The sequence below is a fragment of the Anopheles gambiae genome, chromosome 2 (genome assembly GCF_943734735.2).
Source record: "Anopheles gambiae chromosome 2, idAnoGambNW_F1_1, whole genome shotgun sequence".
In the NCBI taxonomy this organism is placed as follows: Eukaryota; Metazoa; Arthropoda; class Insecta; order Diptera; family Culicidae; genus Anopheles; species Anopheles gambiae.
The window spans coordinates 17,545,943-17,559,609 of record NC_064601.1 but is presented as its reverse complement, the minus strand read 5'-3'; the positions used below and the strand labels follow the sequence as shown (position 1 = coordinate 17,559,609).

The window sequence follows — 13,667 nt, the reverse complement described above, 5'->3', positions numbered from 1 at the left end:
GTGTACTTGTGCTGGCTGCTTCGGGTGGCTTCATCATCGGCAATATTTATGGTTGCCTACACAGCACACCAGTACACACGGCAGTATTCAAAATTTCCTAAGAGACCTATCGTAAAAAAAGATGATATCGAGTGAGCAAGAAGCAACAAGAGGCAAGTAGGGGGAAGGAGAGGAAAAAAAACGAGCCTAAGTGGATGAGGAAAATACATTTTAATACGGCTTTTTGAAAAGGATGCCAATTTTTCTCGATGAAGGGAAGTGAAGTTTATCGTAGAGAGCTATCAAGTACATAGCGTAGGCTCGCTTTTATTGAAACATTATGTAATACTATCCAAAGTTTGCATAACAATTCCAAAATCTTGATTTACCTTTACAGCATATGGTCTTGAATTTTTAACATAATCTACACTTATTTATTGACTTTCGTTCGTGTGTTAGTAAAGGAACTACAACATTGAAGTGAAATCTGCCTGTTTTTATGAATTTCAAATCCCGGTCAAGAAAAGCCGGTCTAGTGCAGTCGTCAACTCGTACGGCTTAACAACATGCCCGTCATGAGTTCAAGCCCCGAATGGACCGTGCCCCCATACGTATACATAGCCAAAGCCCACTAGTGATGTACAGAGGCAGGCCTGGACCGACAATGGTTGTTGTGCCAAAGAAGAAGAAGAAGAAGAAGAAGAAGAAGAAGAAGAAGAAAATGCAAAACAATTTAAAATAATCAAAACATAAAACACCACAATAAATAAATGATGCGCAAGTTCCAGTTAAATTGTTTGAATATTTTTAGGAGTTTAGCTTGTTTTAATATCTATTTTTAAGATATAATCAATCACGTAGAAAGATGACCAAAAAGATTACAAATGTGAATGATTACTATGGTGTAATCGTATAACGGAAGTATTATTGTCAAAAGATGACTACTGACGTCATCAATTCCTTACATGCATACATTTCCCTCAACAATATACAAACCACTGCCATCTAACTCTGCTTCGACAGTTGGCTATTCCTTTCTCTAATATAACGGGTTAGCAAAAGCACTATACAAACACTAACACAACGCAAAAACAATTCAATTTCTTCCCACCCTGATGATCGATAGCCTCATAGACACGCACACACTACACTTCGGTGCACTGCCGAATGAAAAATGGCAAAATATCAAAACCGTTTTAAACCGATCGCTGGCGGGCGCGTGTGTGTGTGTAGGCAACAGATTGATTTATTTATGCCTTTTCCCTCCCCATTCGTACTTCACCTTCACCACCGGCTGCACGTGCTGCTGGCGGAGAGTGTACGCCTGCAAAAACCGTCTGCAAATGACACTTACCTGTCGCTAGCAGGACCGCTTCGGTCCAATTAAGCTGCTGCGCGATGCTTTTCACGGCGAACGAAACTGTTTCGTAAGAGGGAATGAACTTTTCCGTCGCCTGCAATGGAAACAGAGATAAAGTGAAGGTAAGAAGACGCCGCATAAACAACACATGCAAGAAATGGAAGAAACACACCAATGGCAATGGAAATGTCACCGACACCCCGGTACCGGGTGAGTGAAGTGAGAAACAGCGAGCAATTGGGGGGTGGTATCAGAACGGACAGCGTGAATAGGAGGAGAAGTGACAATTTCTAAGTTCTGGAAATTTGAACCGTCCCAAGGCTGAAATACGAGTTCGGGCGAGAAACTCGGATGCGAGTTGACGAGCCATCCGAGCGATACAGCGTCCGGAAACGGGCAGCCGTGCGGTCAACGTGACCGTTGCTATGGAGCATTCGCCTGCCTGCCTGGGCGAAAAGTGCCCTTGACAAGCGTTTCATTCTTTCGTACGCTGAGTGACACACGATACGGAAAGTTTACGTCGCTGCTGCAGCATTATTACCACGTTGTTGATAGCGTCTATGTTACTCGTGTGTGTGTGTGTTTGAGAGAGAGAGAGAGAGAGGCCATTGCCTGTCACCTTGTCAGCCGTTTCATCAGAAGATGGCTCGTTTGATAGGATCTATTTCTGCAAAAGTTAATATTGTATAATTGGACCAAAGAAAGCTTAATAAAATGAAGACAGGAACATGAACGATCCACGCCACAGGAAAGGCATTAAAAGCAGGTACCATTAAATTGATAAATTGCGGCTTTTTGTGAATTTGATTTTGATGCTTTTCAATTGCTCCAAAACGCCAGTGAGCAGGGCAGCACTAAAGTAAACCACACTTGAAAAAACATTAACTTCCCACTGTGCCAAGAGTGTCGGTAAGAGTGGCAAGAGGCTCAATGAGCACTCTCGGGAACAAAAAATCCACCCACCCACTCACGAGGCCGCGTGTTATCGTTTGATTGACTTTGAGTAGAGTGTGCGCGAGTATTGGGGCGGGTTCAGTGGTAGGACAACTGTGAAAAATCAAGCAGCCAAACTTTTTCACCCCACTCTTGACGCGGGAAGAAAACATATTTAACGGGCCTTGTCGCTTCGAATACAAAAAAAAAAAAAATGGGGAGAGCATCCCTTGCGTCGTTATGCCACCGAAAATGGGGAGTACGTCAGACTGTCATTTAACTTTGCTTTCTGGGTGTCGTAATTTCTCATTCTCTTTTATGGTCTCTTTCATCTTGCAGCTCGTTATACAGCCCCTCTGACGAAATCTGCTTAGCCACCCCGGGAGCCAGGGATTGCGGTAACGCTTGTGGTGTACCGCTCGTGGTACGATTGGTAATACTTGCGGGAAGCTGTCAGCCTAAAAAAAAAGTTTTCCAATTGCGCTATCTTTCAGCGTAGCAAACCTCAACGTGGTATCTCCTCAACCAGGAAAAAAGAGGCTTCAAAGGCGTATTTAATAGCGCAGATGTCCGGCAGTTCACGAGTCTTCCATCTATGGTTGATCTTATGGACCGCGTACTTGATGATGATTTCCATCTTGTACCTTCTAAATACCCGAGCGACGATAGTGGTTTCTTCCTCTCCTTTTGCACAACAACCGTGGTCGGTCAAGGCCTGCCTGTAGCCATAGTGTTCTTGACTTTCAGTTACTTATTGATAACCTATAGCAGGATAGTCAGTCCCACGTCCCGTCCTACGGAGGCACGGTCTATTCGGAATTGTGATTTGGCCGGTATAATCACTGATAGCCAGATGCAGAATGGTGCTGCCGCTACTCACCATTAGCGCCATATCGACGCAACAGAACGTGATGATATCTCCAGCATCTCCACCAGCCTGGTACGCGTAACAGATTCTGCTCGCTGAAGTTTGTTGTCCAGCTGCAGTACCGTTTCGTTTGCGTGTGTTTGTGTGTGTTTACTTTCTGCCTGCGCTCATTACGATAATGATGTAATCAATTAACAGGTGCCCGTGGCTCCCTGGACGCAAACCGTCCATTGCACACGCACTCGCTCTTCGAGTTGCCACACGGCAGGGGGCCAAAGCCAACTGTTTGCCCGACTATGCGGGACGCTCCCGTGTAGAATTTATTGTTTGTTTCTTCACCACAAATGTAGAATGTAAGTATTTGGGGCAATTTAATGGGATGCGGGGAAAGGTGCAAAGTGCGCGAACAACAAACACACACATAGACAAGTACGGCTAATTTTGGTGGCCAATTTTCGCTCATTCGCTCAACAAGAGAGCAGACGGCACCGTGCAGCAACTGTCGCGCAGATGTGCCTCTGGTCTATTTTAATAGCACGATCGAGCGCACGCTGCAAGACGATGAGGCAGGGACGAAAATCTGCCGTGCAATGCAATGTTTATAATCTAAACGAAGCAACATCAAAGCCGAACCTTATCGTGCGGGAACCTGTGGACGCGAAAGCACTAAAAAAAATGAAAAGGAGATCTTCAAACAGGTTTTTTAAATCTGTTTTTTTTTGCTGTTGCACTGTTTAAACATTATATAAAGCAATTAAATGTAGAAAATGAAAAAAAAACTGATTCTTTGAGAAAGTATAGTGATCCAGTATGGAAGAAAAAAATGGATCCAATACACAAAAATCTCATTCGCTGGGAGAGTTAAACCATCACATTTCCTCTCTCTCTCTCTCTTTGCGGCATCAAAAAGGTGGATCCATTTCGGACGCGAACACGAAAAGTAATATAATGGAAAGCAAAATTCTTCTGCATACTTTCGGCCGACCAAAGTATGCTTCTTTGGCTGGAGCGTCCAGCTGGGGGAGGGAACTGTTTGGCAATGCGCTGGTACCATCACAATCAACGTTATCGTCATTACGAGTGCTGTATTTCATTTCGTTCCGTTCGCTCCATTCCGCCGTTCATTCTACAGAACAGAAATAGAAGGAAAAGAACAACAAAAAAGAAGCAACACCAACAACAAAAAAACCTCTCACCAAGAATGTTTAATATATATAAAAAGCCCACCCGTCCTACCGCCCCACTGTCAGTTTCGAAAGTTGATTGCGGCGTGATTATGTAAATAAAACTGCATAAATTATGTTTCGCGCTTGTACCGGTCTCTCTGTTTCGCTCTTTGAACTCGCCCGGCCCGACTGGCCGGAAGCATTCGCGGCAGTTTCGGCCCCATATGTTTCGCCTTGGTTCGTCGAATTCGGCTGTCGGTGTTTTTATTTCGCACCTTTTGTGTTTATCATCTCGCTGCATAGTAAAACTGGTTGAGATGGTGTGTGAGAGAGAGAGAGAGAGAGCGGGCTGGAGGCGCTTCATTCGACTTTACTCATTATTAAGCAATCGTACCACGCTCTATGTGCTGCTACGCGAATGTCAAAATGATTGCCTAACTTTAGGATGATAAATTTGCAGAAAAGAGCGTGTGTAACGTTTTAATGGCTTCGGTAGCATGGGCAGAGGTGTGTGAATCGGTAGGCCAAGAAGTTTGTGTGTAGAAGAAAAAAAAAGCAAACAAAACTTTCCCACCTCCCAGTTTCTGTACTCTGTGCAGTTGGCAACACTTTTCTCCCCCCCGCCAACAATTAGCCAAACTCGGCACAGCAGGTAGCCGTTAATTGCCCGGTGGTAAATCTATCGACCGAAACGAGATCCGATTACCGCTGCACATTTATCAATGAAAATCCGGCTGCTTTTTATTCGATTCTTGGAACGTAAATCACGCGCCAGCAGACCTTCGCTTCGACTGTCTGGTTCTGTAGAAGTCTTTAATAAAAACGTACCGTTTCCCATGCGATACCAGATTGATGGTACGCTGAGAAGTAGTTTGTGGATTAGAGTGAATGATTTAGTGAGATGATTCGTGGGTAGTGTTAAGCAGTCTACAATCGATAAAAGTAGCAAGCAGGGATGGAGCGAGTATATGTTAGGTAGAAATCTATTTATCAATCTGTGCTCTATGCATTGCTGTCGGAACAGAATTTCCCTTGTCGTTGGAATAATTCATTCTTTCGTATCAGTTGAAATAATGTGTCTGTGCTTTTCCAACAATCTCCAATCTCATCCCAAACGGGTATCGTGTACTTGGCGTTCGGAGTAAAAACAATATATAAACAAAGAAAACATCCCCTTCTCGAAGAAGCAAACACCCATCGACAGCATTCTCGTGCGTACACGTACGCAACAGGCGTTCGCAACGTGCGAGCCTACGCTCCGATACAGCGCATACCATCCTTCCCCTTTCGCTTACCTTCATGCGTGGGCACGGCCAGAAGAGCACCGACTTCCGGTAGATGGCTGACAAGTGTGTCGAAAGGCTGTCACAGTATCCAATGAAGCTGTCACCTTCGTCGGACATGTAGAGCACGGTCGCGAAGGCGGGATCCTCCAGCCAGCGCTCGAACGCAACCATATCTGTGGCGGGAGATAGGAAGAGAGTGTTAGTAAAAGGCCGAATGAGAGAGAGAGAGAGAGAGAGAGAGGGAGAGAGACTGTGTAGCAGCGGGTTGGACGATTGGTATGGTCCAACGGTTGGTAAACAACATAAATAATCTCGTCGATGGGGGCCCGATTGGCGTTTTTATTGTATCGGAGCACTTAAACCTCCACTTCGCTCTTGAAATAAAAAAAAGGCATGGCGAATATGACATGCAACCAGAGCAAACGCACTCCGGGTTGGGGGGAAGCGGATCGGGTTGAGTAGCTGAGGAAATGAGTTAAATTTCCCGCCCGCAGCTGATGGAAGGTTCATCACCGCCGACACCTTCCATCGCTGTCGGAATCGATTCCGGACTTTCAACAGCAAAAAGCACCGTTCCATCAACGTGCGCCTGTAAGCGACGAAAATCGAAACCCGAAAACGACCCAACAACGGCTGAAATCGAGTTGTGTTTGGTTCGATTTGGGTGGAGGATGTCTTTTTTGCCCGGGTTTATTTTTCGTGCACCGGTTCATTGGCCCAGAAAGAAGGGTGCGGCACAAAACCGATCGAGCCGAAATGCCATGACGGGGAATGCCGCCACACCACCCGTACGTCGATGACGGATAAATTGGATTACGTCTGCGTAAAATAAAAAAGCAAATATATTAGACAGATAAATCAATTACTGGGGCAGGGTGCTGTTCCGGCATCCAGTAGTGGTGTCTTCTGGAGTACCGGAACAACGCAGGAACCGGTGGGGTAAAAAGGCTGCGCAATGGGTTGCGTGAGAAGGACGGAGCGCCAATCGGGAATGAAAACCACTTCCTTCAGCGATTTTACAGCGTTTTGTGGGAGAGAAAAAAAAGAAGCCGATTTCTTCGCGAAAGCAAACGACATGGAAGCGGCGAAGGAAGGGAGTGGAATTTGGAAAAGCGATTGCAAAGTGCGATACACGTTAAACGATCGTCCGCGCACGGTGCGGATGTTTCGCGGAAAGTGGTTGGTTCACCGTTCCCCTTACAGCGCGAATGGATTTGCGACTGGGAAAGGAAATGAAGTCGAACGGGAACGGGATTCGTTTTCCAGGAAAATGAAGTTATTCATCGATTCGAGCTAAAGTAATTACAACTTGACGTCAACAGGCTCGAAATCATTTCATTTCACGGCAAGTCGGGCAAGTGCTGGGCGGGTCATATCACAACCAGCGGGTGTATGCCAACCGAACACTGGGTTACTTCTGGGTGTGCTCCGCTAACTGCATCATCTAGTAAACACTGGTTATGTGAAAGTTTGCTGTAAGATTGGTGCAACCTTATGGCACAGCTGTGCTACTGCTGTGACAGCTCAAAGTGTAACACGGACAGATTGACAGTTGTGCTGGATGAAAGGACAGCACGAAATCAACCAAATCGAAACTTTGCACTGCTCGTTGTTCAATTTAAACCCTTTTTCTTTCGACTTCGAGCTTCTGCTGACTACGGTGAAGGGAAAAGAAAGTTTTGTATTTCGTTACAATGTCAGAACAGCTGGGGAGTGTAGTTGGAAACTAAGTGCTCAAAGATCCTTTACTGCAGAGGAACGTTGGGTAGAAAAATAAGTTTGTAGGATACGGTGAGTTTTTAATAGGTCGTACACCTTCGAGTTTTCGCCAGGGACAAGTGTTTGGAAGCGACACGTCTGTATTAGTGTTGAGTTTCATGAATCTTTCGTTGAGATTCGTTCCAATGAATCTTCAGTGATGAATGATCCGAATCTCGAATCGACTCTTCAAAGATTCGTGAATTTCAAAATATTGATGAATCTCAACGGATTTATGAATCTCAAAAACAAAACAAAAACTTATGAATCTTCAAGAATACATGAATCCCAATCGATACATGAGTCTTCAAGGATTCATGAATCATGAAGGAATTAGAGATGCATGATTTTCAAACTATTGAGTTGGCGCGATCCCACCCAACAACATGCCCGTCGTGGGTTCAAGCCTTGCATGGACCGTCTCTCCGTAGCGAAACAAAAACTATCCGGCCGCTTGTTACTTGCCAAGAAGTCTCGTAAGTATGTATATGGTGGCATGACTGCGTAGGTTGATACGCCAAGAAGAAGAATAATAAGAAGCTCAAGCTTGATGAATCTTTGGAGATTTTTGAATCCCTCGAGATTCGTGAATCTTTGCGATTCATGAATCTTACCAATCGGGATTTAGATTAATTGAATCATTTCAATGATTCATTCAGATTCATGAAGCTGAATCAGAGGTACCCAACACTAGTCTGTATGAAACATATAAGGCTCGCCATTCACAAGCTTGAAAAAAGTTTCTCCAGTATCGTTTACATCTTAGCCTTTTACGGTGATTGTTACAGCAAACCCGAGCAAAGGTTCGTCAACAACAAACCGCTCTAACTCAGATTGAGCGTTTGTCAATGAGGGAATCTAGCAAGTGCAACGTTACAAACGGCAATAACTGAATGCACGACGTACTGCGTAACAGAAATGATCGCTCGAAACTTTTCCCACCACCCAACCCAGCTAGCAACACTTACCTCGCCAGGGGCGGAACTGGATCAGACTGTCGAGCAGTGTACCGTTCTGGTCGATCCGGTCGCTCGGCACAGGTGGCCGGTTCGATTGGAGCAGTGTGACAAAGTTTCGAAATCCTTGGCGAAGCTGCCCGATGCCAAAGTTGTCAGGTACGACCACCAAAACCCTACCGCCGGCAGTGTTGTTCACCTCGCTCTCACCGTACGGCACGGTTCCGGTATGCTGATTGGCGCGCACGTTTGATTCAGTGGAGAAATTCGTAGCACTTGTGCGCGTACCAAATGGCGCGATGTTGGTCAGGGTGGAAAGATCGAACGGTACCGAGCGGGATGGAAGAGATGGTGTGGCACTCGTGCCCGCGGTATTGCTGCCAGCAGTGGAAAAGTTACGCTCGCCTGCAGTGCTGCCAGTGGTGGTGGTGGTGCTGCTGATGCTGGTAGTGCTGGGAATGGACGTTGAGGTCGTGAAGGTAGTGACGGTACTGGTGGCTAGAGGACGCGGAAGGACGTGACCATCGATAGTGGTAAGATCAATGAACAAATTGAGGAAGAGCACTGCAAAGATCGGCAGTCGTCGTTGGGTGGCGTCGTTGCACATGCGGTAGAACGGTGGCTTCCTGTGGGTGACCATTGGTTCGCTCTCGGCCCGCTAGCGCACGTCTCGAAGCCGTTCCTGGCCCGCTGAGCCCAGCAGTGCAAACCCCCGGCGGTAGGGGGTAGCGATTTTCATACCCCACTCGTGTGCCGTGTGTGTGTGTGTGTGTGTCTGTGTGTCCGCTCTGTCTCCAGCACCAGCACGAAATATCGTTTGATATGTGTTCCTTTTTTGCCTTCGCTTTGTTTTCGCCTCCGCGCCCGCTTTGTTCCGCGGTCAATGATAAATTAGCTCACTTTGGGCGCACACAGCACGAGCGAACACGGGCGATTCAAGCTGGGTGGCATCGACGCTGGTACCGGTACCGCTGCACAGACCCCGCTGCACTGGTGCGCTCCTAGTGTTGCATTATTTAATTAGTGCTACTGAATGATCAGCTCATTACCATGGTGCCAGTGTCGGGGATCGTTAGTGCAAATGGCGCACCGTTGTCATGGGAGCGCGTTCGAGCTGCGTTCATCCGGACATTAGCAGTAGCGGAGTTTGCATATTTATAGCCGGCACCTGGAACGAGAGTGGAATGGAAAGCGGGAATTTATTAGCGAGCAGTAATTGGTATCACATTCGTTTCTGCTTTGAAAATATATAGTGAATGACACATAACAAGGAGAAGAAGCGCGTTTGCTAATCTTTGCTAGCAAGTATTGTTTGACTCTAAGGTAGTGTCGACAAGAATTAGCAGATAAAAGTCAGAATCAACGACCTTTTTTGGGATTGATCTACTATGCCAGCACTATTGCTTAGGTATATTAAAGTATAAAACATCTTTTAATCCATCAGCATCAGGGCCGTTCTGGTGGTACAGTCGTCAACTCGTGCGATTTAACAAAATGCCCATCATGGGTACAAGCCCCGAACAGGGAACGTGTGCCCCCATACGTGTGGGACATACTGCTATGGTAATAAATAAATGGTACAGAGGCGCAGGCCTTGACGGACAGCGGTTGTTGTGCCAAAGAAGAAGAAGAAGAAGAAGAAGAGGAAGAAGAAGAAGAATCTATCAGCATAAGGTAGGTTTCGTACGTGAAAAAAAACATTCCAAACAATGATCATTCACAATCACAAAATAATCCCCGAAAGAGCTTCAGTGTTATGTACCATTTGTAATTTTTTTGTTTCAAATAACCCAACAATTTTTGATTTTATTTATTACCTTTTTTTACAGAATGTGTATGAAATAGCATCAGTATTGATCAGTATAGAAACAGTAACAGTATTGATGATGCCATAAAATGGTGCTAAAAAGCGCTTCATAATACCATTTAAATGTACTAAAATGGTAAATTTGTTCATTCTTATTAGAATGACTGAAAAATACCAAATCTAACTAAATCGTTCAAAACATTTGAAAAGGTAAGTACATCACTGCTTATTCATGTTTAATCCATTACGCTCGGTAGATACGTTTAATAAAACCCGAAATAAATTAAAATATTCATTGAATTGAATTGAAAGTATGATTTCATCGAACTCAAAACATTAATAGAATTCAATAATTTGAGCAAACTTTCAAGTTTTATTATTAAATAATGCTGATGATATCCTACAAACACATTGAAAGACCAAGTCACTTCTTTTATCATAAATCAAATTCCTCAAACACATAGCGTTAGCTCGATGATAATTCTATTTACTACTTTGAAATGATATTCCAAAACATCAATTTGTCGAACGAAATCGTACTTTATTAACATAACTCTGAAGACCGGTATCAATAAGCAGATGCAAAAGCTGTTCAATTCATACGATACACGGCTTCTAGTTTGCGATTTTCTCTACATCCGCACGGCAGAACTCTCCCCACCACCACACACCGTGTGAAAAGTTAGCGCCCACGTTAAGCTAAACCGTGAACAGCAGCAGCCCGAACGCCGATTATGGATGGAAATGGGAAATTTATCAACCTTTCTGCCGTTCGGCAGGTCGGTGCGGTGATTTATTTTTAACAATGCGCCCAAACGATGATGGATTTTTTTTTGCGCCGCTCTCGCTCATACCGCTTTATGGGGGAAATTCAATCAACGACCCAGCAAACGTGCCCGCTTGTTGATGTGTGAAATGGCATTAGAATGTGGCGCGGCTCAAATATGGGGATGGCATGGAGAAAATGCAAAGGTAAATTTTCGCCGCATTTTTTTTTTGTGGTTGAAATTTCACAAACGTAGGTAACCCGAAGCACACTCGCAATGGAAAAGCCAACGGTCCTTTTATTCAACGTCCTTGCAACCGGATTGATGAAGGGAAAGGGATATGGAGTTGGTATGAAAATTGGTTTGAAAGTCTTTACAGCATGCCTGACGGTGCCAATTTCACAGATGGGATTGCTTGCTGCTCTGCACATACGCTGTGGAAATTAGTACACGCTTCCATTGAAAGCTAAGCCCACGAACGGCAATTGAGCTCAATCGCAAGGGAATAATTGTAAATTAAAAGCACCATAATTGTTCACAAGCATCATACAGTCGCGCAATACCTGCAAGTGTTTACTGGTACCTCATAAAATACAGGTAGTAATGTACAGCTAAAGTGTTCACACTTCCGGTTTTTATGTAGAAACAGCAAGCTAGCAAAGCAATGTTTGGTGTTGAAGCGATCACAAACGGAGGAGTTTGTTTCACACCTTTCACTTCCACTGCCGCTTACAGCAAACTTTGTTGCTGTGGGTTTCAAAAATTCTTTCAATGCGAAGGTCGACTTCATGATGCCTAAAGCATCAGCAAAAGAACCGAGTAGCGCCAGAGCAGCGAAAGGAGAGAGAGAGAAAAAAAACAACCAAAGATCCCATACACCGATCAAATGTTGAAATAATTACTTTTCTCAAAAGCTCTTTCAAAGGACTTTTAATTAATTCCGTACGCGGGTGCGGACGGATGGCACGCATGGAGGGTGGGCGACTCTGCTTGACTAAGAAGCTCGCACACCGGTTCGCCACATCCTGAGTACGTTTCAGCAGAAAACCATTCAGTTAAGCACTGCATTTCATAAGCACTCCGTAACGCCCGCGGTGCCCTTGGTGCCGAAGGTGAGCCTCCTCCGGTGGGGGGGCCAAAAGGAATCCTAGCCGACGTTTAACCTTCGACGCAGAAAGTATAGTAACACAGAGAAAGAGTGCACACCAGCGCCGGTGAATGTGAATACCGTCGGAGTAAGGCAGAAAGCAACGAAGGAAGTGCCGCACACAAAACGAAAACAAGCCCCGGCTGGTAGAAAGGATGCTCGGCGAAAGCGTTATGTGTCACGCGAGTTGTTGCCGTGCTCTCGGTTTCAATCCCTCTCCTCTTTTATAGTCTTCAGTGAAGTGAAGGATAATATCTTTCGTCAAACCAGCTCCACTTCCTGCCTGGATGCTGGAACTGCATACACGCGAACCCAGCGGCGCACACGACCACCCAGGGTCGGCGAGACGGGGAAGACATTCATAACCGATTGCCGCTCCGGGTCCGGTGAGTGTCATGAGAAGGGGAAGCGACGGACGGGGTGTGTACATACTCCTCTACCAGGAAAGGCTCTTGGGCTGGATGGGATGCCAACTTGGTTACGTAAAAATAAATGCATATGTAATGAAGCGCATAATCGCTACTCCCTGTGTCCGTTTGGTCCTGCTCGTGCGGGGCGCGCCAGCATGCCCAACCGCCCCGTTCCGTTTGTCGGTGGCATCGTGTTCAGGGCTGCAGAAATGAATCCTTCAGCGTCCTTTCCCCCGTGCCTCGCATCTTCAACCACAGAGCAACGATGTGCCGATGATGATGTAGCCGAGCGACGATGCTGCTGCTGCTGCTGCTGCTGCTGCGAATAAGGTGTATGATTGCCGGTCCCGTTGACAGCCGGTGCACTGAATGTGGAATGCGCCACATCCCCGTAGGGGTTGATTTTGTGCGCGAGCTGGTGCAAATGAAGCGAAGCGTGAAATAAAATGTGTGTGTGTTTGTGTAACTTTTTTTTTCTTGCGCTGCAAGTTAGAACCACTTTGCAAAGCCCTTGAAAACAGTGGCACATTAGTTTGGCTCGGGAAGGCACTTGATGGGGTGGCTGGTGGCTTGAGGCTTTTATGTAAAGATTTTCCAACCCAACCGCGATGCCTCATAATCGGGAAGGACCTGCAGCACACGGAGAGGTTGAAGTTTGAATGAGGCCACTTTTCATCGTACCAGTTTTTTTCTTTGTGGTTTTGTTCCTTTCTTGCCATTTGAGCTCCAAACTCATGGATGCGCCAAGATGCTGCGGCTGTCCGTAGCAGGTGCATTCCGGGCGGTGCACAATTGTGGTTGCATTTTCTGTGTCGCTGCACCGTTTCATAAATATTAATAAGCCGTTGATCAAAAGGCTCCTGTCGGCGGCATGCAAGGAAGGAAGGGGCCGACAGAGATGCCAAACCGTGTGGGAATTGTAGCACTGCCAAAGGGACTGGTGGACAAATGCAGGTCCGAAGCGGAAAGTGAGCCTTTTCCTGCTCGTTACTTTAGCAGCAGCAATTGGTTCGATGACAGTATCCAGCGCACCTTAAAGTTTCGATGCGCTCGATGACGGCTTATGGATGGAAACTCTTTTTTATTGTGGCCTTGTACCTTGTGCGCCTGCACCTGGCGGTCACTTTGTGCGGCCAGTTGTGCTTCACTGTGCTGTGGTTTGAAAGCTATTGCAAAAGCCTTAGGGCACTGGTTCGGTGTGCTGAAGGATTACTGGCAAATAGATTAGAT

At 45.8% G+C, this 13,667-nt stretch overlaps 1 protein-coding gene across 3 annotated transcripts in view; it reads right to left on the bottom strand.

Annotated features, from left to right (window-relative positions):
* The window catches only part of LOC1269328 (uncharacterized), a 64,343-nt gene that overhangs the window by 36,701 nt on the left and 13,975 nt on the right, over positions 1–13,667 (bottom strand). For all 3 annotated transcript variants that reach the window (XM_061643707.1, XM_061643709.1, XM_061643710.1), the window contains exons 2-4: positions 8,319–9,474; positions 5,602–5,765; positions 1,334–1,433 (exon numbers count right to left, since the gene is read on the bottom strand). In XM_061643707.1, coding sequence (XP_061499691.1) covers positions 1,334–1,433; positions 5,602–5,765; positions 8,319–8,946 — 892 coding nt within the window. In that variant the 5' untranslated portion in view covers positions 8,947–9,474. The remainder of the gene's footprint in view (positions 1–1,333; positions 1,434–5,601; positions 5,766–8,318; positions 9,475–13,667) is intronic.